Source organism: Emydura macquarii, unplaced genomic scaffold (genome assembly GCF_026122565.2).
Source record: "Emydura macquarii macquarii isolate MOO-44397 ecotype Brisbane River unplaced genomic scaffold, CSIRO-AGI_Emac_v2 contig_1477, whole genome shotgun sequence".
NCBI lineage: Eukaryota > Metazoa > Chordata > Testudines > Chelidae > Emydura > Emydura macquarii.
Window position 1 is genome coordinate 20,030,372 of NW_027131614.1, and position 23,081 is coordinate 20,053,452.

At 41.7% G+C, this 23,081-nt stretch overlaps 1 protein-coding gene across 1 annotated transcript in view; it reads right to left on the reverse strand.

The window, feature by feature from the left end:
- RP1 (RP1 axonemal microtubule associated) overlaps window positions 1-23,081 on the reverse strand; it is a 307,648-nt gene that overhangs the window by 24,970 nt on the left and 259,597 nt on the right. The window contains exons 47-48 of the mRNA XM_067553867.1: window positions 22,853-22,979; window positions 20,193-20,341 (exon numbers count right to left, since the gene is read on the reverse strand). Of these exons, the coding sequence (XP_067409968.1) occupies window positions 20,193-20,341; window positions 22,853-22,979 (276 nt within the window). The remainder of the gene's footprint in view (window positions 1-20,192; window positions 20,342-22,852; window positions 22,980-23,081) is intronic.

Sequence of the window (23,081 nt, forward strand, 5' to 3'; positions counted from 1 at the left end):
CTGACCATCATATGAGAAAAACATCACCCAGAGAGCCTGGGCTGCAACACTGTCTGTGGAGAACTTGCACTTTTTGCTCATGCCTGACACAAACAAATCTGTGGTTGGGTGACCTCACACCTGAAATTTTCATGTACAGTCAGGCCATGTCTCACTCGCTCATGCTTTCTGGAGAAGTGTCTGCTGAGGGAGTCCTTCGGGGTGTTCTAAACGCCTGGCAGATGGATGGTGGTCAGGATAATTTGCAAAGGTATGCACCAGTTCCAGAGAGCAATGGTCTCCGTGCAGAACTGCAAGGAAACGTGACTTCTCCTTGTTTGTTGATGTATTAGACTTCTGTCACATTGTCCAACAACACCTGGGTTGAATAGCCTCGAATGCAAGGGAGAAATTATTTTCAGGCCAGCTTGACTGCACTCAGCTCCAACATGTTGATATGGAGTATTGACTCATGAGGGGACCATGTCCTTTGGGTCACCTGCCTCTCCATGTGGGCCCCCTAACCAAGTCCCAGGCTGGTCCTTCCCAGTACTGTACAGTCCCAATCTGTAGCCTGAGGTCCTCCCCTAACTGGATACAAGATGGCAACTTCTGTCTGTTCTTGGAGGACCTGGACAGGGAACTTTCCCTCTCTTTCCCATGAGAATGCCTACGTCTCCCTTCCCCCATCTGCCCTGATTCTGCTCACCTGAGTTTCTTGGAGCTGATGTGGGGAGGGGTGAGAGGTGCAGAGGGCCTGGAATCAGCTGGAGGCACAATCTCACCTTTTCAGGATGATGTACCGGGGGAGGGGGCTTTCCCCAGTCAGAGTTCGCCCCCCTCTCGCAAACTTCTCCATGAGAAATCTTCTGAGCTGAAACTCTCTTGACTGCCTGGTCCTCCTCAAGAATGATCTGCTGATATTGCACCTGGAAGGGACATGGTCTAACCTCGGCAGTACAAACAGACCTCATGACCATCTGTTACCATGAAGGGCTTCTGACAGTCCACATGGCTCTTGAAGCCAGAGATCCTTGGCATGCTCTTCCTGCTGCTGAGGCAGAATACCAGAAAGGGGGGAGAGGGATTCTCTCCTACCCAAAAGGGGGGCCAAAAAGAAGGGATCAAACCCTGACAATCTATCCTAATAAGATAGACCAAACTAACTACAACTAACTAAATTTTTAACTATTTACAGAGAAAGGGCAAAGATGTTACTACAGATACTGAGTGTCTGTTCCAGACCACGAGAGTTGAGAAAGAACTGAAATGGCGGTGGCCCAGCAGCCCCCTATAAATTCTTGATGTGGAGCACAAGGAGACCAAGGGTCCATGGGTGGACCAAATGGACACTGCTAAGAAAAAATCTCTGGTCCTGGGCATATGGCAACCTGAAGCGCATTACACACAGGAACAAGCACTTGAAAAAGAACAAATGTACCTAACAGCCACACTTAGAGATTTTCTCTATAGAAACTGTGCAAGAGGAGTGGGAGTTGGTGACTCATCCGCACTGGAGGATGGTTTCTTGGCCACCACATATGAATAAGGCTGTTGATTCTGAGGGAGGTATTAAAAAACGCAGCCGAATGAACCCTAGTGTCCCCAACTGTGCACTGTTAATTAAGAGAGGTATATAACGAATTTTATTTGGTAAATGACTCACTTCCCTCATTACTTTCAAACATTTGTTCATGGGACAAGACCAAATGTATAAAATATATGTTGAAAAATACAGGCCTGATCTTGGAAACACTTATGCACATGCTTAACATTGTGCATGTGTATAGTCCCATTAAAGTCACATGCGGAAGTGTTTGCAGGATCAGGGTCTGCAATTTAAAGGAAAAAATCTTCAGTATGATGGAGAACTCAGCAACACTTCCATTATTGTCTCAGGGACGTATCAACTGAATGATTTAGGACATTCATTTCCAAATCATCATTTTTTTCTGAAAAGATTTATATCTTTAGGATGACTCAGTCAACTTGTCTGAATACACTGAAGTTCATTTTGGGTTAGTCATGGTATTCCACAATTTCTCTATCCCCTTATCGTGGGGCATGGCCATCCTATAATGCTCCCCGTTGGCTGAGTGCACTACTGTCAGGGCTCCCTGCCTCAGTTTCCTTCCCCAAAGTGGGGATCTCCTCACATCTCCACACACCAAACTTTGCTTGAGATGTGGCCTAGACTTTCAGCCAAGTCACAGACAAACTTGTTTCCTTCCAGGGTAGCAAAAAGACCAACTAAAAAGTCCCAAGAAACTAAAAGGCTCTTCTGCCCTTTGGGGAACTCTCTTCAACCTGCCATCAGGGCCCTATTCTCAGCCATTTTCTAGGCTACCTGTGCAAGTCTTTCTGGTTCTGGGACAGAGCCCCCAGCCCTGAGGTTAGTTCCATGGGAGTACTGTTTTCAGCCCCTTCTGAGTGCTGCTCCTTACCTCCTTCCCTGCTCCAGTATAAAACACTGGGCCCTCAAGCCGGTTCCCCTGGAGTACCCAGCCTCCTATAGGCACTGGCTCAGAGCCTTTCACAGGAGCCTACCCACTGCTCACTACCAGATTGACCTCGTACAGGTTTTTTTGTATGGCCCAGGTGTCCATTAAGCTACCACCCAGATCCCTTAGCCCCGCTCCCTCTGGTTGGTAAGCAACTAATTATTTATAGCAGAGGTATGGGTGACACTATCTCCCTTAAATGGGCTAGACACCCTGTGACACCCCTGTAATCCTGATGCACTTGTCTTAAAGTATTCTCAGGAATCCAGGGTTGGTTAGATCTGCAAGAAATTCAGACACTTAAACTGAGGGTCGAGCAATTAATATCTAGAGCTGTGAGAGCTGGAATAAACTCACATCATAGACAAGAGCACATTTTATCTTTAGGTGTACTTTTGAAAGCTTGAGTAACAAAATGAGCTTAAGTATAGTCAACAAAGTAATTAAAAGTGAGAACAAAATGGGCAGCATCTATAGTTATTAGAGGAGAGTGAACACCTTGATAGAAACAAGGTGGGTGGGGTAATATTTTTTTTCTGGACCAACTTCTGTTGGTAACAGAGACAAACTTGTCAGCTCTTCAGAGCTCTTCTTCAGGTCTTGGCAATTATGTCGAAAGCTTGTCTCTTTCACTCATAGAAGTTGGTCCAATAAAAGATATTACCTCACCCACCTTGTCTCTTTTATATCCTGGGACCCACCCAGCTACAACAACACTGCAAACAACAATATGCTGGAGACAATTTATCTGGCAAATTTAATCCAGTTTTTTGTTCAGAGACTGACTGTGAGTGACATTAAAGGACATTTTAAAGAATTAAGTCACTATTCACAATTGTTCAGCAAATGTTTTATATGAATTGATTTAGCCTATGGATTACTCCTGAGCTGTTCACTGAGACTGTCCCTTTGGATACTTAATATTTGAGCTATGTGACAAGTCTCTTGTCCCGTATGGTGTTGTTTCTGCTCCCTAATTTATGAACAGGAAAAAGGATGGGCTAACTTATTGGAGATTTGATTGTTTCATGAAGAAGGTGAGGGAGAAAGAGCATGCAGTAGATAAGGAATTTTAGGAATATTTTAACTTTTTCTTTTATTATTTCTCTAGAAAAAAAGTCCATTGTAGTTAACTACATAATTGTAACCCAGAATTGAATGACAAAAAGTCATGTAAACCACTGAAAACTAAAATTTTCTATTGAGCATAATGTCTATTCACTTTTCTCAGCATATTCACATCCATGCAATTGTGTGTACATGAATAATCCCACTGAACATCAATAATTAATTGAAAATTTGGAGAAAGGAAGTCTGAATTGAAGGTTGAGAAGCTCTGAATTAAGGTACAAGAACCTGATATTTCTTAAATTAAAAAAAAAAGTGGGCAATGAAGAAAAGAACTCCAAAAACAAGCAACCAGCGAAGCATTTCAGGCCTTCTTTAATCCATTTTAAACAAGCAAAAGAGGATCCAAGTCCAATTTTTGTGAAACCCCTTCAGATCACCTTGAAGTGCTGCTGTGTTGATCTGTGATTCAAGTTCAGAGGATTCCTTTAAACTTTGTAACCTGAATTAACTTTACCCAGCACTGCTCAGTATCAGCACCGGAAGCTTTATTACTGTTTGTAGCATTAGCAATAGCTGTTGCAACAGCAGCAACAGCTTTTGAATAAACAGGCTTTGTGTAATGTTTACCTTTATAAATGCCAATCATTTCATAGTCTCAGTAGTTCAAACTTGATGGTTGGTTAGTGACAATATTCCCAGCAGAGCTGAAAGTGGCAAGTCAATGCACACCATATGCTTTATTTAAAAGTATGCATGCACAGTGATTTTCCGTATTCTTAATGTTACTCATTTAAATAGGCTTTCACTAAAGAGGAAGCTGGGCGGGTCTAGTGAAGGAACATTTTCTAATGAGATTTGCAAATCCATTGATCTGAGTCCTGATTACTCTGATTTCATTGTAAATCTGGAGGAGCTTCACTGAAGTCAGAGTTTTACTAGTTTGAGACACATCACAATCAGGCCCTTACATTCTGAATATCAGTCAGAAAAACAGTGGACATGAAATACTTGTACAAACAGAAGATACACAAGAAGGATTGCTAATCCCTCACTTTTCAGGTTCTCACTGATTTGTACAATTTTTTCTTTTAGGATCTGTTTTTTTATTCACTCCCCAGGAGATTTCAGACATAATCTTTCCCAAAGTTCATGTACGTGTGTAACTCAGGGTTGTTTTGGGTTCATCTCTCATACAAAATTACCTCAAAATGTTTCTCTCTCATTATACAAAAAAATCAAAACCCTTTTAAGTTAAAATGAGTGTGTAATTAGAGGCTTCTGCATTCATTCCATTATCACAGTAGACTGCTTAATTTAACTGAAACAGAATCCTTTCACCCCTCCCGCCCCCCCAAACAAGATTTTTCTCATGATAAAAACAACAGTAATATTTCAGAAGGAATAGTGGCACATTACAATAAGTGGCAGTGATTACAATCCAACTAAGTTATAAAAGCATTTGTGCCAGGAATTAAGTAAAATGAATTTACTGTAATGAACAACTACTACTACTATCCTCAGATTTCCAATATCTTTAATGCCATAACTAATTCCAGCATTTTGGCTTTCATATCTATACATTACATTATGCAAAAAAGAAAAGAACATAACAGAAAGAAAGTAGAATACAAGTGTCAAAAGGGGCATAGAGTTCAGATTCAAACAAATATCGTCCCCCTGCAAAGTCATTCAGTTTGTGTCTGAATTGCAAGCCTAGTATATGACTTCCCCCTTCATCTAGTGCCATGCAAACTATGGAGTTGAAAAGAACTAGTAATAAAATATATCCAGAAATGGTACATGTGTTTGTGGAGAGAATAGTGGATGTAGGTTTCCTATTAAACAAGAACATGTAGCAGGTCCCATTCAGGGCTATGAGGAGGAAACATTCTTATTGCTCAGGAAGCTGAAGTTATTAACTAGAGCTGACTGGAACCTGGAATTCCCATTCCACGGGAAACTTTGAAATTTAAAAAACCATGTTGTTCCAAAACAGAATTAAAATGGGAAAGTTGGGAATTTCCCACAGAACAGGAATTACAACATTCCATTGAAAAGAAGTTGAAATGACATTTCATTTTACTTTTTCAAAATGTTTCTAAAGCTTTCTCAAGCCACTCAAAGCCTGAGTAGCCTGCCATGTAAGGAGCTGGGGGCTTCCAGGTTGCTGTGGAGCCAGGGACCCTGAAATCCTGGGAGTTCAGGGTGCAGAGGAATCTGGAGCCTGGGAACTTGGAAGCTGAGGTTTTCAGGGCCCCCAGGCTGGCACAAAACCAGCCAGTTGTTGAATTTGCCTGACAGGCAGGGCTCCATCGGAAACATGCCTGGTTTCCATTTGAATTTAGTTCAAACTGACACATGCCCACAGAAAGTTTTGCTCTAACAAATCATTATTTTTCCAATGGAAAAACATTCCTTAACTCATTCTCAACATCATATGGCATTGGAATATGAGCAGTAAGCATCTTACTAGAATTTGTGGTTCAAGAAATTCTTTAAATTACCTATACACCAATTCTAGGCGTCTGGATAGCAAACAAGAGGAATTGGAATTGCTCATTTATGAGCACAAGTTTTTTCTCATTGGTATTATTGAAACCTGGTGGGAAGATTTGCATGACTGGAATGTTAAAACATCTGGAAGAAAGGATAGAGTAGGTAAAAGGGGAGGAGGTATGGCACTCAATGTCAAAATGGCATTTCTTGTATCTGTGGCACTTACAGCTCAGAAACAAATGATCTTGAATGCTTATGGATCAATGCATAAAGCACAGGATAGGGCATTAGATGGTGTCTACTGCAGACCTTCAAATCACATGAGAGAAGAGGATGACAAGCACCTATTTATAATGTGTAGGGGAAAAAAGTTCATGGGGGACTTCAAGTTGAGTGGCATATGCTGTAGGTCTTTCATGCTGCCAATATTAAAACATCCTTGGAATTTCAAAAATGTATAAATCACAGTCACCTAACTCAAAAAGTGTTGCATCCAACATGAGGGAATTCTGTATTGGACCTTGTCTTGACAGATAAAGAGGAATTGATCACAGAACTATAAATCAGTGTTGCTGAGGTGCTAGTAATCAGGACTTGATTACATTTGTTATGTGAAAATACAATAAGTCCAAACCAATAACAGATATACTTGGTGCATAAAAAGGGCCAATTTCACAATGCTGAAAACAATTATAAGCCCTATCAGCTGGGAGAAAGAATTGAAACAGAAAAATTTGAATGATAATTTGGAACTGATTAAGAACACTCTCCTAGATGCCCCAAAAGCCACAATTAAAAAAAGCAGAATACATTGCTTAAAAGACCAGCCTGACTTAGAGAGGCAGTGAAATCAGTTATTATAATAATATTACATATATGTAGTAAATGGAAAAAAAGGGGAAGTTGATAGAAATTAATATAAATTAGATGCTAGGAACTGTAGAAAATTGATAAGGAAAGCAAAAGGACACAGGGTGAAATATGTGACTAGTAGAGTTAACTACAATAAAAAGGAATTTTTAAAGTGTATCAGGAATACAAGGAATCCTAACAATAATACTGGTCCATTACAAGATAGAAGTGGTAGGGAATTGTCAATAATAGTGCAGAAAAAACAGAAGTGTTCAATAAATATTTTTGTTCTGTTTTTGGGGAAAAAGCCAGATGATACCATCAGATCATATGATGATGATGATGATGATGATGATAATGATGAAATACTTTCCATTTCAACAGCAACTCAGGAGGATATTAAACAGCAGCTACTAAATTTAGACTTTTTAAAATCAGGAGATATTGATAATTTGCATCCAAAAGTTTTAAGAGAGCTGGCCAAGGAGCTCTCCGCACCATCAATGTTGATTCCCCCCCCCCCCAATATGTCTTATAACTGGTGAAGTTCCAGAAGACTGGAGGAATTCTAATGTGGTGCTAATATTTTAGAAAGGGATAAATATAAAATCATTACTGATAAAATTTGCAGATTACACAAAGATTGGGCAGCAGTAAATAATGAAGAGGACAGGTCATGGGTACAGAGCCTTCTTGATTGCTTGGTAAACTGGACAAAAGCAAACAATATGGTCTTCAACATGGCCAAATGTAAAGTCATCCATCTAGTAAAAAACAATTTGGGCCATATTTACAGGATGAAGGATACTACTCTGGGAAATGGTGATTCTGAAAAATGCTTGGTGGCACAGTAGGCAACCAACTGACCATGAGCCCTCAGCTGTGGCTAATGGGTGAATGGCATCCTTGGATGTATAAACAGTGAAATATTGAGTGGAAGGAGAGAGGTTATATTACATCTATACTTGACATTGGTGCAACTTGTACTCAGATACTGTGTCCAGTTCTGGTGCCTACAATTCCAGATGAATGCTGAAAAATTGGTGATGGTTTAGAGAAGAGCCACAAGAATAATTAAAGGATTGAAAACATGCCTTCAAGTGAAAATTTCAAGGAGTTCAATCTATTTAGTTTATCAAAGAGAAGATTGGTGGGTGACTTGACCACAGTCTGTAAGTACCTACATGAGGGGTAGAAACTGATAATAGAGGGCTGTTCAGTCTGGCAGTCAAATGAATAACAAAATGTAATGGCTGTAAATTGAAGCTAGACAAATTTAAACTTAGAAAGAAGATGCAAATATTTAACAGTGAAAGTAATTAACCATTGAACAACTGCTCTATCACAGGAAATTTTTAAATCAAGATTGGATGTTTTTCTAAAAGATATGGTCTAGTTCAGCTACAGGTGTTGGCCTTGAAGCAGGAATTAACTCAAGGAAGGCCTGTGACCTGTGTTAGAATAGAGGTCAGACTAGATGGCCAAAATGGTATCTTCTGACCATAAAAAAATCTATTAAATTCAATCCTATAACCACTGTCTCTGAATCTTAACCATTTCAAAGGCAATCTCTCTCTTCTGTCTAACAAGAAGCCACTCTTACTTACTTTCCCCAGAGAAACTATGCAAGATGAATGGGAATTAACGAGGTCATCATCACTGGCTAATGGTTTCTTCAATCACATGTTTATGAGTGTTTGGAAGGCAGCTATGCTGATTCTGAGGGAGGTGTTGCTGAGCTCAGTATGAAGTAGACCTAGGCATTCCCTACTATCTTTCATTAACTAAGAGTGGTACAGAACCATTTGCTCGTGGCAACAGAGACTCATTTCCTCCAGTGCTTTCAAGCCTTTCCCTGAAAGACTGGCCCAAACTGGGTCAGTGAAAGCAGTACAGTTTTCCTTTGCTGGTCTGGCTCTGCATCCACTGTGCTGGATTGATTGTCTCGGATTTGATTAGGGTTTTCTGTGATTTAGGAAGAGAACTCCCGACAGCAGGAGGTATAAAGAGCATGAAATCATATAAAGAAGTTTTGGGTTGGTTAGTCAACCAGCCATTTTGAACAGCTGATCCAGATTTTGCAGAGGCTACGATGGAAGAGAAGGAACCCTTTGTGTCCTCGCTAAGTTGTAAAGAGTTGTCTGAATTTCTTACCAGGTTATCGGTGGCCTGGCCTAGTGGGTGACTGCTCTGCTCCAACAGAAGAGGGGTGCACTACACTGTCCAATTGTCAGTTGCTGTGAAACCTGGCAGCAGCTTGACATTTTGCACAGGCCCCTATGACTCTGGACTTATGTTGGCTGTAGTTAAGGTTTCTATCTCTCTTCCCTGCCTCACAATTTTTTTTTTTAACGACAGTCCTCCACCATCCTATCCTCCATTATGCCTGTTTCACAATGATTCTTGGCCTCTGTCTTATTATCCCTTTCACTCTATGGCCTGGTAAACCCAGTCATCATGGTTGCTGACTACTGTACCATGTGCCAGACATACCACTGCAATTATGACCCTTGGGTCAGTAGCACTTTGTAATTTTATAGTTATTACACTGGGTACACATCTCACGAGAGCCAGCATTTTACCAATGGTTAGCAAACAGTGATATCTAAGAGTATGTCTACATGGCACCTGAGAGCATGCTTCTCTGCACATGTAGACATACACAGGCTAGCACTACTCGAGCTAGTGCATTAATAACAGCAATGTAGTCAGGGTATATTGACAGCAGCTTGGGCAAGCCACCTGAATATATACCTAAGGGATCTGAGTACCTTTGTACTCAGGTGGCTAGCCTGAGCTGCCACCTATACTACCCCTGGCTACTCTGCTATTTTTAGCCCACTAGCTCAAGCACAGCTAGCGCATGACTGTCTACATGTGCTGGGAAGCATGCTCCCTCCTGCAGTGTAGACTTATCCTGAGATATAGCGTGGCATGATACTGCTGACAGATGATGACTTTTTAATGGTGGCCATCATTGTGCTTTCCATACAATGTCCACTTTTTAGTTCTTTTCTGCCATCTATGCTTTTTTTCTAGAGTAATATTTAAAAATTGCCAATTTTTAATCCATAAGCAAGTAATGAAACTGAATACCAAAAATCACCTCTTGCTAACAATTTTTGTGTGTGCTGCAGTTACCATGGTACCAACCTGAGTGGTTGATGTCTAAATATAGGGCAGGAGAAAGGATATCATCGCTTCCCAACAACCAATAGAATAATGTGAGTTAAAAAATGTTCAGGGAGATTTTCCTTTTTCTAAAATTTAGAGTAGTTTAATCCCTATATCCTTTGCACATATGATGAAAGTGATGGATCTTTAAATATTTGTCTTAATCTCAACATATGATGTGTAACATTTTGATTATTTTGGAGCGCAAGATTGGTTTCAAAAGAAATCAGATGCTGAAGGACAAAAATATGGATACTTCTCCACCATCTGGCTGAACATATATCCAACCTGCAAAATGGTATACAGAAAGAACCCAAGGAGCACATCAGCGCAAAGCGGTGGACTCAAGAAGGAAATAATAGTGGTGCTGCAGGTCAAAATCGAGGCGATTGGACAGATTTGGGCACGGAAGTTTTACACAATATCTGCACATGGTTCAAGACAATGCTAAGAGCTTGTAACATCTGTGAGAACTGAAGTCACTCACAAATTATGAATAAAGAGTACTAGGCATCCAACATACCACTGTACAAAGATGCATGCAGACCAGAGGAAAGATCATGCTGACTCCCTGTTTGGCACACACTCCCTGCCGGGATGGCCCCTTATGTCAGGACATGGTGTGGCAGGGGTTCTTTCACTGTAGCGTTCCCTTGTTCTTCCTGGATCTACAATGGTCTGCTGCTTCTGTGGCCAAGTTCTCCAACCAGGTCACCTCTCAGTTCCTTCCCCTTTTGGGTTTCACAGAAAAATCCAAAGTGAGAAAAACCCAAAGTCTAGTGACCTCTAAGCCCAGCCCTCAGCCTCTGTCTGGTATTCACAGTTTTTTGGCCTCTCTCATTCCTGGTGCCTGTACTTCCCCTCTTCGTCTCGGGGAGATGTAGGGGAACCCAGGTCTGCTCTTGACTCTGTGTTCCAGCCTCTAGGACTTTGTTTTTGGTGGCTAAGGACTGTTCCTTCAATCCCTTTTCCTCTTCCTCGAGTTGCTTCTATTTTTGCCATGCTTGTCAGTGCCTTCACCAAGTCTGAGGAATCTGCTGTCCCCATCTTGGGTCTTTGGCACCTCACAGCTTCTTCTTAGCCAGCTATTAAGCTGCTCTCAGCCCCGCTCTGAAGCAGCTGGATTGTATTTTGAACAAGCCTTCTGTCTCTTGCCTCTAGACAGTCAGTATTTCCCTCCTTCAGAGTGAAGTCTTCCCTGGCAGACCTCCTTCTGAGGGCTGGAGCTGTTATTTCACACAGTTCCTCTGCCTCTTGCCTTAGGGCAGTCAGTATGTCCCTCCTTCACACAGATGTTTCCCCCAGCTCTTCTCCATGGGTTTGCGAGGTTAGAGCTAGTGCTCTAAATGTAGCAGTGTAGACAGTGCTTTGAAGTTGCAGCTCAGCCTCTGAAGCCTAGGGTAGGGGGGAGGGCTTCAGAGCCCAAGCTCCGGCCTGACTGCAATTTCAAAGTGCAATCTACACAGCTAGTTTTACAGTGCTACTGTTAGCCTTGCTAGCTTGAGTCTACTGACCTGGCCTCAGAGGCTCGCTGCCACAAGCTGTGTTAACATACCCCAAAAAGGCAGAATAGTATTCTTCCCAAGCCCCACTTATTCCCAGGACTGTTTTCCTTTCTCCCAATATCTCTCAGCTCCTCACAGGATCAGGTGTTTATTTAGCTGAAAGGATGATGAAAGTTCATCAGAAACTTGGCTCTACAACTGGAAGTGTTTTTCCCCTGGGACATGTGGTCAGCTGCGGGGAGCTTATTGGAGGTGAAGATTTCATGTAAATGAATTTCTCTGCCACCTGATCAGTTCTCCATTTGGTTCACCAGGGTAAAAACTTGGCCTCTTGAAAGACACAAAGGCAATTTTTGAAATTTAAAAAGTTAATCCAGCCTTTAATTATCATGTAACCCGCAGATGGTGTCCAGATCATGTGGAGAAGGGATCTAGCTGAATGAGAGGGCTTATGTCTTCCATCCACTGACAATCCATTTGAATACTTTTTATTTTCTATACATTTCTGCTTTACTAAGCCGCCGTCTATAAAAATCCTGACATTATGTTGGACTAATACCATCTTTTGATCTGATTTCTAATAGAAATACTATTCTAGTCACCAGCAGGTACTGATTAGTCAGGAGGAAAATTATTACAAGGAAAAGCACATTTAAAAATGTCAGAATAATTGTTAAGCTTCAAATTCCATGACTGTTGTATTCCAAAATCCCCTACCACGCTATGTCCAGATTCTCTAACTGAAGAGGGGCTTTGCACAATATGTGAACGTGTTGATCTAGAAAGAGGCACTCTGTATTTGAGTCTTTTTGGAGTTTACTTATAAGTGGAAGAAAACATCAGGAAAGGAAGGCAGGAAACTTACTTATACAGAATCCATTTAATCCTTCATCTTTACAATATTCATCTGCCACCTTTATTGCAACAATTTTGTTTTCACTGGACATGAAGCAAAATCAAGAGAATTTAAATTTTTTATTGTTATGAATCATTTATCTACTGACATAACAATTTCATGCCAGGCTGTGAAATAAACTTATGCTAATATTTACCAAGATTCACTAGAAATGCATGAACACTATGTTACATTTATACATTACTCCTACACTGTGCCAAATCAAATAATGAAACAAAAGATACATGCCTGCTTTGCTTCCTGTACTGGAAAACAGGCATATCTTTTGCCACCCTACAGCGTAGGCAAACACCATGAAAGCTTCCTCTGTGCAGTGAAACTCTGCCAATTCAGCCTCCATTCTGACATGCATCATTTCTGCTTTTCCAGTTCTGGGCCTCTCTTCATTACAGCCTACCAAAAGTATCCATTCATGTAGTGGCTATATGAGGTACAGAAATATCCAATAGGGGACATATCAAATTTATTTTCACCTAAGAACTAAACAGGATTTAAGCTCTCAAATATGCAGACCCAGGAAATCAGCTATCTGTGAACCACGTTCTCAGTTTCAAAAGCTAGAAGAAAGGATTGTGTCTGTCACAACTCAGGGCATTGATCTACAGCTGGCTACTCCCAGCACTGACAAAGATTCTCTAGCTCTCTTGAGCTGTCTTGTGAACAACTGTCTCAAAAAGGGCCCAATCCAGCAAGGTCCTGAGCACCCTCAACTCTCACTGAAGTCAATGGGATTTGTGGGTGTTCAGGAATTTACTGGAGACCCTCCCCACCACGCAGAAACAAGCCAATAGTTTGGTGCTTATTTCCACTGCTTATCTAGGTCAGCTTTTTCTCAAACTGGCTTTTTTCTCAAACGCAAACTTTTTCCTCAAATGGGGAAGCTCTTATCCTTTGAGTGGCTGAAGCCAGCAGCAGGGCATGGAACAAAAAAATCCTGTATTTTTTTTATTGCATAATAATTGTAACCTAAAAAAAAATTGTGTGCTGTACACTAAAAGTTCAGAAAGGTAGATCCATGTACATAGTATAATAGTAAAGGCTGACAACCCCTCCTAAGTTTGCCCAGTACTTCCCATTATAAGATCCTGTTTTCAGTTGTTTCTCACTTTGCCAAACCTTATCTGAAATTTTCCATGCTGGGTGTCTGCCGCAGGGTGATGTATTTTGGAAAAACTCAGCCAAAAGGATTCAACGTTTCCACAAAGAAAGGGAGGGAAAAATACGTTGTTTTTCCCACGTTAAAGAATTGTGATGACCGTTTCTCTGAACGGCTAATGCACTCTGAAGTTTGGGAGCAGGGTCTTAGAATTTGATCCTTATGTCAAAGATATGCTTTTTGCTGTCCTTGTGAAAATCTGCTCAAATTTGGCAAAGTCATAAGCGTTTGAAAAGAGTAACTGGAAGTTCTTTGAAATGTGTCATTCATATTTGTATTGCACTGTAGGTGTGCATATGTGCTTCATGTGCCCAGAGTCAGAGAATTCTTTCAAGCAGTGCCCATTGGTCCACACGTGCACCCTTGCTTACCTCATGCTTCCAAATGAAGGCATAAAGGGCAGAGTGAACTGCCTGCCTCTCCAGTTCCTTCTCTACCACAAAATCACAAAAAATCTTCACAAATCTAAATGAACTTCAGCCATATCTGGCAGAGGATAAAAGGATCTGAGGATGAACACATCTGGTGTATACAAGCAAGTTCTAGAACCAGTCCATATCTTTTACAGAAATACTTGACTTGGTGTCAGGAGTAAACTGAGAACAGAAACAGAAGGAAAACAGCAGCAAAGGTTGCAGACAGAAGGAACAAAGCAACAAAGGTTGCAGGATCTCATCAACATGCCACTCTTCAATGGCCCATTGAACTTTAGCTTTGACAAACCTTTACAATGGACAGATTGAAAGCAGTATTTTGAAAAATTTCAAATTGCAAACAAAATCCACAAAGAAACTGGAGATCTACAGGTATTTTGTTTAATTTATGGTACGGGGAAACAAGCAGAGCATGTTTTCACCAGACAATTCAAAAATCAGGGGAAAATGTTGCATTTTTTATAAGAGCTCTGCATACATTGGCTGAAAACTGATTTTGGCAATGCTAAATATGAAAATATGAGAGACAGGCTGGTTAGTGGGTTAAGAGATAAAAACCTTCCACAGCAACTACAACGGAAAAGAAATTTAACCCTAGCCACAGCTGTTCAAATAGAAAATTAGTCTGAACTGGTGAAACAGCAACACCTAAAGAAACTTGACAAACTTGAAAAACCTGAAACTAGCTTAGACACTGTAAATGGACACTTGAGTATTGAGTCATTATCTTAAAACCCCCTGAGGCAAGGAGACAGAACTTGCAGGCTACAAGGAACAAATTCCAGCCTACATGCACAAAGAGTGGAACAAGTCATACCCTGAAGAGATGATGCATGTCCAGCCAGAGGCACATCATGTAATACATACATGAAATATGGACATTTTGCAGCTGTTTGCCAAACCAAAGCAGTCAGGGAGTTGACTCACATTACACAATCAAGAGCCATTGTTTCTGGGACCTATCACTTGTGATGACACAGAACCTGCCTGGAGGGTGAAACTGAATATTCATGGTAATATTACTGAGTTTAAAATTGACTCAGGAAGTGACATCAGAGTTATCTAAAAAGGGACTTACAATGACCTTCATCCCCTCCAACCAGAGCTGAAGTCACTTGACACAGCACTGACTAGCCTTCAAGGTATTCTGAACTGCATGGGTCAGTTCACCAGAGAAACAACCTCCTAAATCAAAAGGTATGCATTCTGAGTGTATGTGATCAAATGACCACAGCCCAACAGCCTTCTCAACTGCAGTGTGACAGTCATGAATGATGGGCCTAGTGAGAAAAGTAGAAGAACTTGATGGAATATTAGGTGATACTGGACTTTTGAAAGGTGATCTAATACAAATAGCCTTAAGAGACAATGCTAAACCATATAGTATACACACAAAATTCCTGTCCCATTAGTCCCATGAAGTGGCAGCTGAATTAAAGAGAATGGAGCAGATTGTCACAATTGAGAGAATCTCTGAGTCAACAGCATGGATTGGCACTGGTTAGGAAAAATGAAAGTGGAAAAATGGAAAAAAGAAAATAGAAAAATAAAAATCGGTGTGCATCTTAAAAAACTTCATGAAGCAGTGGTGAGGGAAAAATATATCTTTTCAACTCGGAATTACTTCCTCCCATACCCAAAGTGAATGAAGCTACAGTATTCTGCAATCTGGATACCAAGAGCAGATTCTGGCAAATTCCTTTAGCCAAAGAAAGTGCTAAACTGATTACATTTACACCCTTTGGGAGATTTTGATTTGGGATTGATTACCAGTGCATCTGAAATTTCCCGAAGGAAGATGGCAGAGCTGTTAATGAACACTAATGGAGTTGTAGTTTTTACTGATGATATTCTGATATGTGGGTCTTTGATGGAAGAACACACCAAAATTCTCAATGAAGTCCTAAGCCTAATCAGTCAGTCTGGACTAAAGGTAAACAAGGAAAAATGTGGTTTTTGCCTACACCAAATCAAGTTTTTGGGACAGACAATAAACAAAGTTGGAATCAGCCCTAGCCCTGAGAAAATACAAGCAATTTAATAATTAAATGCACCAAACGAATGCGCCAGACCTGAGACACATGCTGCAGATGGCAAATTACTTTGGCTGATACCTACAAGACATTTCTGCAGTGAAAAAACCACTCAGCGAACTGTTAAATCCAACACATCTTAGCTAGGGGTCCAATTCAAGAAATTGCCTTCAAAAGAGTAAAAGAAATTATCTCAGCAGCTCCAGTTCTCAAGTATTATGATGTGAACAAACTCACAATCGTCTGTGTGGATATAAGCAGCTCAGGCCAAACAGTGTATTGGTGCAACAACATGGCTCTGTGTGGAAACCTGTTGCATTTTGCTCTCGCATACTCACAGAAGCAGAAAAAGGAGTGCCTGGGAAGCATGTGAGAATGTCTACAGATATCTGTGTGGACTGGATTCTTTTTCACTGGTAATAGATCATAAACCACTTGTAACCCTCGTCATTGAAGAAGACCTGGATAGAGCACTGCTGAGATGCCAAAGTCTATTGCTAAGGTTAATGAGATTTAACCCAGTTGCTAAGTATGTTCCTGGAAAAAAAACTGGTTGTAGCCTGGAGCCCAGCATTGCACTCAATTACCTATGAGCTCAAAGATGATGTAAAGACATGCATGCACAGTATCCACATACCCTGACCAGTGTCATAAAAGAGACTACAACAGCTACAAAAAGCAATCCCAACAAAAATGCAACTTCAAGAAGTTCTAATTTACATTAGGGCCAGCTGGCCCAAGCATCTAAAGGACACTAAGGAAAGGATAAGAGACTATTTTGCGGTACATGGACAATTAAGCTAGTCAAATGGACTCATGATTAAAGACAATTCCATCATAAATCCAAACACAATGAGAGAAGAAATCCTAAACCTCATCCATGAAGGACATCAAGGATTAACTAAATGTCATGAATAGGCTAACCAGTGAGTGCGGGGACTGGATATAAGCAAGGACATAAAGAATAAAGTATCTGCATGAGAAGATTACAGAACTAACAGAGCAACACAACACAGAAAATCTTTAATAACAACACCTCTATCAGACAGATCTTGGAAGCGACAAGCTGCAGATTTATGTGAATTCAGTAGAACATCATTACCCGTTCTTCATGGACTATTTTTCCAGGTATATAGAAATAATGTACTTGAAAGACATAACATGTTTCAGGGTTATCAAGAAACTGAAGTGCACTTTTGCTCACTTTGGTTTTCCGGAACAACTAGTGACAGACAACAGACCACAATTCACTGAAGCAGAATTTAAGTCATTCCAAACAAAACATGATTTTGATCATATACTAGTAGACCACATTACCCACAAGTGAATGGGGAGGATCAGAGAGCTCTACATACAGCCAATAAAATCTTACAGCAGGAAGATCCCTTTCTTGCTCTTTTAAGTTACAGATCATCATCAATAGAGAGTAGCCAAATGGCAAAAAGAACTTATGAGCACTTTTATAACAGATGTCACTCAGTTTGAGAACTACCAGGTGTAGAACCTGGTGACTGTGTTCATGTCAAATTGGGTGGAGAAACAGGATGGACAACTCCAGCTGTCATAAAGAAAAAGACCAGCAGTTTAGGTTGAGGGTTGAAATCAACAGTTGAAAGTTCAACAGAAACTGTCGACATCTACAGTTTGTTGCTCAGAAAGAAAGATCAACAGAGCAAACTCTACCGATGGCAGATGCAGAAGACGACGACAACGACTCAAGGATTCCAAACCAACCATAACCAGTCATTGCAACTAATGGTCGGCCAGATGATCAAGTTGTTATGGATTTGGGCTGTGTAATTAGAAAACAAGTACAATTCAGAGACACTTAACAGACTGATACGTATTGAACTTCGAAGACAGCATGATAGTGTAAATACTGTAAATGGTGGAAATGTAAAACTGAAAGGGGAAGATGTAATGGAATGCTACACTATATTATGCTGTTCAACCACTAGGTGTTACTGTGTGTAAAATACCTTATTTAAATGAACCTCAGGCATACCTAACAGAATATAAAAGGATCTGATGATGAACACATCGTGCTATGCATAAGCAAGCTCTGTAGCCAGTCCATATCTTTTACAGAAGTACATGACAGGCACAGGGGGCAGATGGAAGAGGGGATAGGTTTTTACCAAAAGCTCAGGAAGAGCAAAGATATCCTCCGGTGTACTATAAGTCTCTGAAGGGTCCTATCTACTCCTGCTTACAGGGTCAGAGGAAGGATCCATGTGGCTGGAGTAAGAGATAGCAATGGTACCATTGGTGGTAGAAGCTCTGATCATGTTGAAACTGATGGATTTTTTTCTGAAGTCCAGATTTCTGACCGTAGACCAATACCTGTTACAGAGTATAGGGGAGGGGGGTTCCTTGAGGTGGGAAATCTAACTAGAAAACTCTGCTAAAAACTATAAAATTATTAAAAACTTACTAATTATAAAGTATTATATACAAAAAGCACTAAGGCAAACTCTGCAATATTTATACATTGAAGGAAAGCTCCAGGGCACTGGAGGGTCCAATCCAGGCCATGAAGAGGGAAGAAGGAACTGGAGAGGCAGTTGGTCCATGCTCACACCCATGGTGGAATACACGCAGGAACTGGCACTTGAAAAAGAAATTGCAGTTTGCAAATGCTCAATAAAGACTTAGATATAAGCAGCTAAATTCCCCAAAGATTCCATCTGGACTGGGCATACACCCCAGGACTTTCCCTGTAACTGAAACTCTGGGCTGCTGTGGGTGATGTTGGATCCAGGTCTGATCCAGGCAACTGAACAGAATAAGGGGATCCTCTCTCTCTCTCCTGTGCTCTCAATGCCCTCTCTGCTGAGCCCACACAGCCTGGAGGAGAAAGCTGCCTAGTTTGAATGCAGAGGGGACAAGAGCTGGACCGGTGGGAAAGTGGGTGAAGAGAATAGATTGGGACAAGAAGCCTGTTGGGGGAGAATGGGACTGAAGGCTGGTGGAGGGGAGAGGGAAACTGGGACAGGAGCTGGGATGGAGAACAAGGCTGGGATGGGCTGAACAAGGACACTGGAACTGGGAATCAGGGAGGGAGACTGGTTCTGCCAGAAAAGAAGACGGGGACTGAGAACTAATGGGATGAAGGGAAGAGATGTGGGGAGGACAGACATATCTGATGAGGACCAGAGTGCTAGATGGAACTGGGACTGGCTGGGCAAAGAGATTGGGACATGGAACTGGAGGATGGTGACACTGAGATTGGATGAGAAACTCAGGAAGAGAAGTCAAGACTGGGAGCGTCAGTGGAGCCAGGGAATTAGATGTGAGAGAGGGTGACTGGAGGTTAGCATTGGGGAGAGGAGGAGGCAGAAGGGGGGAACTGCGACTGGCTGGACAATGAGATTTAGCACAAGGAGTGAAGATAGGAGACTAGGACTTGTGCGGTGAGTCCGGAGGGTGAGACTAGGACTTGCTGGGCAAGGAGACTGGGATGAAAACTCTGAGGACAAGAGGCTGGGACTGGCTAGGTGAGGAGAATGGAACTGGGATGAGGAGCAAAGGATGGAGAAGAGACCGGATTGGAACAGGGACAAGCTAAAGGAGATGGGGCAGAAGGGGTCACACTTATAAGGAATGGACAGAAGAGTCTGGGCCCACTCGGCAGGGAACAGGGGCAGAAGGGTCTTGGCCCCCCCAGAAGCATATTTTCCTCCATAGCCTGAAGTGGAACAGAACACATGATTTTTTGAGTCTCTTAATTCCTCTGCTGTCAAACCGACTGGAACCAGTCTGTGAAACTGACTGGAATGTTATTCAAGTCTGTACCATGCTGCACATGTACAAGCGGCCAAACTAAGGTTGCAAAGGTAGCCTTAATTCTGGTATTTCCTAACTTTTGCATACTTGACTTTGCAACCTTGATAATGTTTTTAATGGAGTTCTATTGTGTGTAATACTTGTAACTGTGCGTGCCCGTGCACATACATTTAAAAAGGCAAAACATCACAGTCTAGAAACCAGAAGCCTACCCAACCCTTGGTCAAGTCAATAAGAATTGAATCAGGTCCTAGAAGTGCAATAGATCCTTTGGAAATAATAACCACACCTTTCCCTTGGTGAAAAGATCCTCTTCTTTCTTTGTTAATTTTCTTCTGCCTGTGTCTCCCAAGAGCCCCCGTAGAGTGACATACACATCAGCATCTGTTCCTGACTCCAGGGATGCAGCTGTAGTAATGTACAGAATATATTCTTTCACTGTTGGGGGGGGAGAGGGGGGAAGAAAGAGTATTGAAGCTTGGACAATTAAGAAATATAATTATATCATATTAAATTAAATGTGTTTTTATTTCTGGAGCATTCCTGGCCAAATTGATCAAAGTGCCGTACAAAACGGTATCATGTATAAAATTACACTGAAACATTGTAATTAAAAAAAATGGAATTAAAATTAACAATCAAAACAGTTTTAGAGTGGAAAAAAAAGAATGATTACTCTAAAATAACAACCACACCAACTCTGGGAAAAACAAGTGTTTGTTATTCTTCTAACTAAATAAACAAACATACAAAACATCCATCCTATGCCATAGGTGTCTTTAATAATTATTCAGAACCACAACTAAACATAAAAGGCTCAATCCTGAGCTTTTTTGAACCCATACTCAGCACAGTTTAGGGAGTGGGAAAGGAGGAAACCTTTACCCCTTCTTTGAACCTTGGCCCAAACAGTCACCAAAATGCACCCCTGCATAACTCAGAGCAGAATTGCACCAATTGCAGTAATCCCCTAGGGAATGTGCTGCCAGCTGAGGATCTGGAAGAGCACTGTGTGTTCCTGTTCCATTCCCCTTACTTCTAGCCAACTCCTCCTCATTCCCCTTCAACTGGGGAATCTCTGGCTGTTTTGGTTAATGTTGCTTTCAGTGCTCTTTTTCTGCGCCACTAGAGCAATGGAAAAGGCATTTGGTAAGGGCTGAGGATCTGTCCCAAAGACAAAACCAGAACTAATCAGTCCATTGACCGCAGCAGCCCCCTTGAACAGAAAGGGAAAAAATTACGGAGAAAACATAACTGAGTTGCGAGATGATGAGAGTGATGGTGATGAGAGTGGAGCCGGGCTCTGTCGGTCGCGAACCCGATGCTCCTGAATGTTTGCAGAACGAACCCAAAGTTTCCATTTCTTTGCTCCATTTTTAGGGGAGCCAGTCCCCATGTAAATCTATGGATTTTGCCATGTCATGCTGCCTCTGCATTTGATGTGATTATTAATCACTCTTGATGTTGCAGACATGACAGCTTTCTGTTATCTTTCCGTTCCTGTTTCACACAGAATCGGATTCGCGACCGAGAGAGCCTGGCTCCACTCTCATGTTCTGTCCACCTGGCCAGTGGACTGGCTTGAGCAACTCAGAGGCTGGTAAATACATTCCGCCTGCAAAACTGTGTGCGTGTGTAGGCAATTGCTTTTTGGAATTTTTGTATTCATAATAAACGTGGCTTATTGCCTTGTCCCCCCTGAATAAGATCCTGCTGTTTATTTCATTTGTAAGTGTAACAAGAAAGGCACAATTCACAGTAGGAAGTTTCTGGGGAAACTTGGTAATTGTGGCCTGTTCTATACTAGACTGTTTTGTCGACCACAGTCAGCTTTTTTTTGACAAAACTATGCTGGTGTACACACTGCAATCACTCCCCCCTTGACCCTGCTGACAAAACTGCCGGGTTTTTTCGACATAATAAAGCCACCTCGATGAGAGGTGTAGGGCTTATGTCAGCTTAGTTAGGGAGATGCAGTGTCAATGTAGTCACTGCATCCTCTACATCACCTGTGGGGCTGTCATTCTTCTCAATTTCAAATTGACAAGAAAGCCCCCTTGAGAGCTGAGCAGCTGGTCTCCGCTCCTGGCTGAGCCCTGGAAGCCTTCGGGTCCAGCCTCGTCAATTTCACAGCTGAGCCATGAAATTGTCAAGGCTGCTGGCTCCCAGCGGGCGGGGGGGAGGGGGAGTGGAGCAGGGGGAGGGAGAAGCCAGGGCAGCTGGACCCCAGTCCCCAGAGGCAAGAAGCCCCAGCTGACTCCTCCTGGAAATGGGGAGGGGGGAGCCTCGGGTCCAGGCGGCTTTCCCTGGCTCCCGGCGGGGGAACAGGGAGTGGGATGAGGGGCAACCCACTGGGGTGCCAGCAGGGAACTGAGAGAGCGGGCTCTCAGCTCCACACACTGCCCCTCTTAGGTTGGTGGAAGTGCTCCTGTAAGGACGCACTCCATCGACTCAAGGAGGGTAGCATGGTCCTCATGGCTGTAAGTCGACCTACGTTAGGTCAACCTATTTTTCTAGTATAGACAAGGCCTGTATCATAAATGAGGAATACCTCAAATTTCTAGCAGCACAAGCATATATGCATCTTGTGTGAGGAGCTATATAACTTCTCCTTATCTGAAATTGCAGCACCAAGAGTCATTGTCCTTGGAATTTCCTTTGTTTGTTTAGAAAGGAAAACAAAGTAATATTAGTCAAGATAAAAATGAACTCAAATGCGTGCTGCTCACAAGATTTTTAATCTTTTCAGTGTTCAGTTTCTGCACTTGTATGTGCCATAAATCAATATTAATCATACTTGGAAAACAAAATGCACAACTAAATAAATGGACTGAGTTTCAAAGCAGTGCAGAGTATTTAGCTACATTATGATTAAATTGCTTGCATTGCTTTGAAAATCTCAATCATGATCCTTGACCAAGTCTTCAGTGCTTTTGGCAAGTTACAAACCTGTTAAAAAGTGAAAGCCAGCTGTGAGAACTGGAAGTTCAGCCACTGTGCATCCTTCAGCATCTGAAAAGTTCCGAAGAAATGGAAATTCTAGAATTTCTTTACTTGTTCTATGTTGAAGTTTCACCTGCACGTACAAAAAGAACATAAGCCACCCAGCATCTGTGTTCTGAGGTGCTCATGTAAACTGTGATAGATAGATAACCTGTAACTTAAAGAGGCATGATAC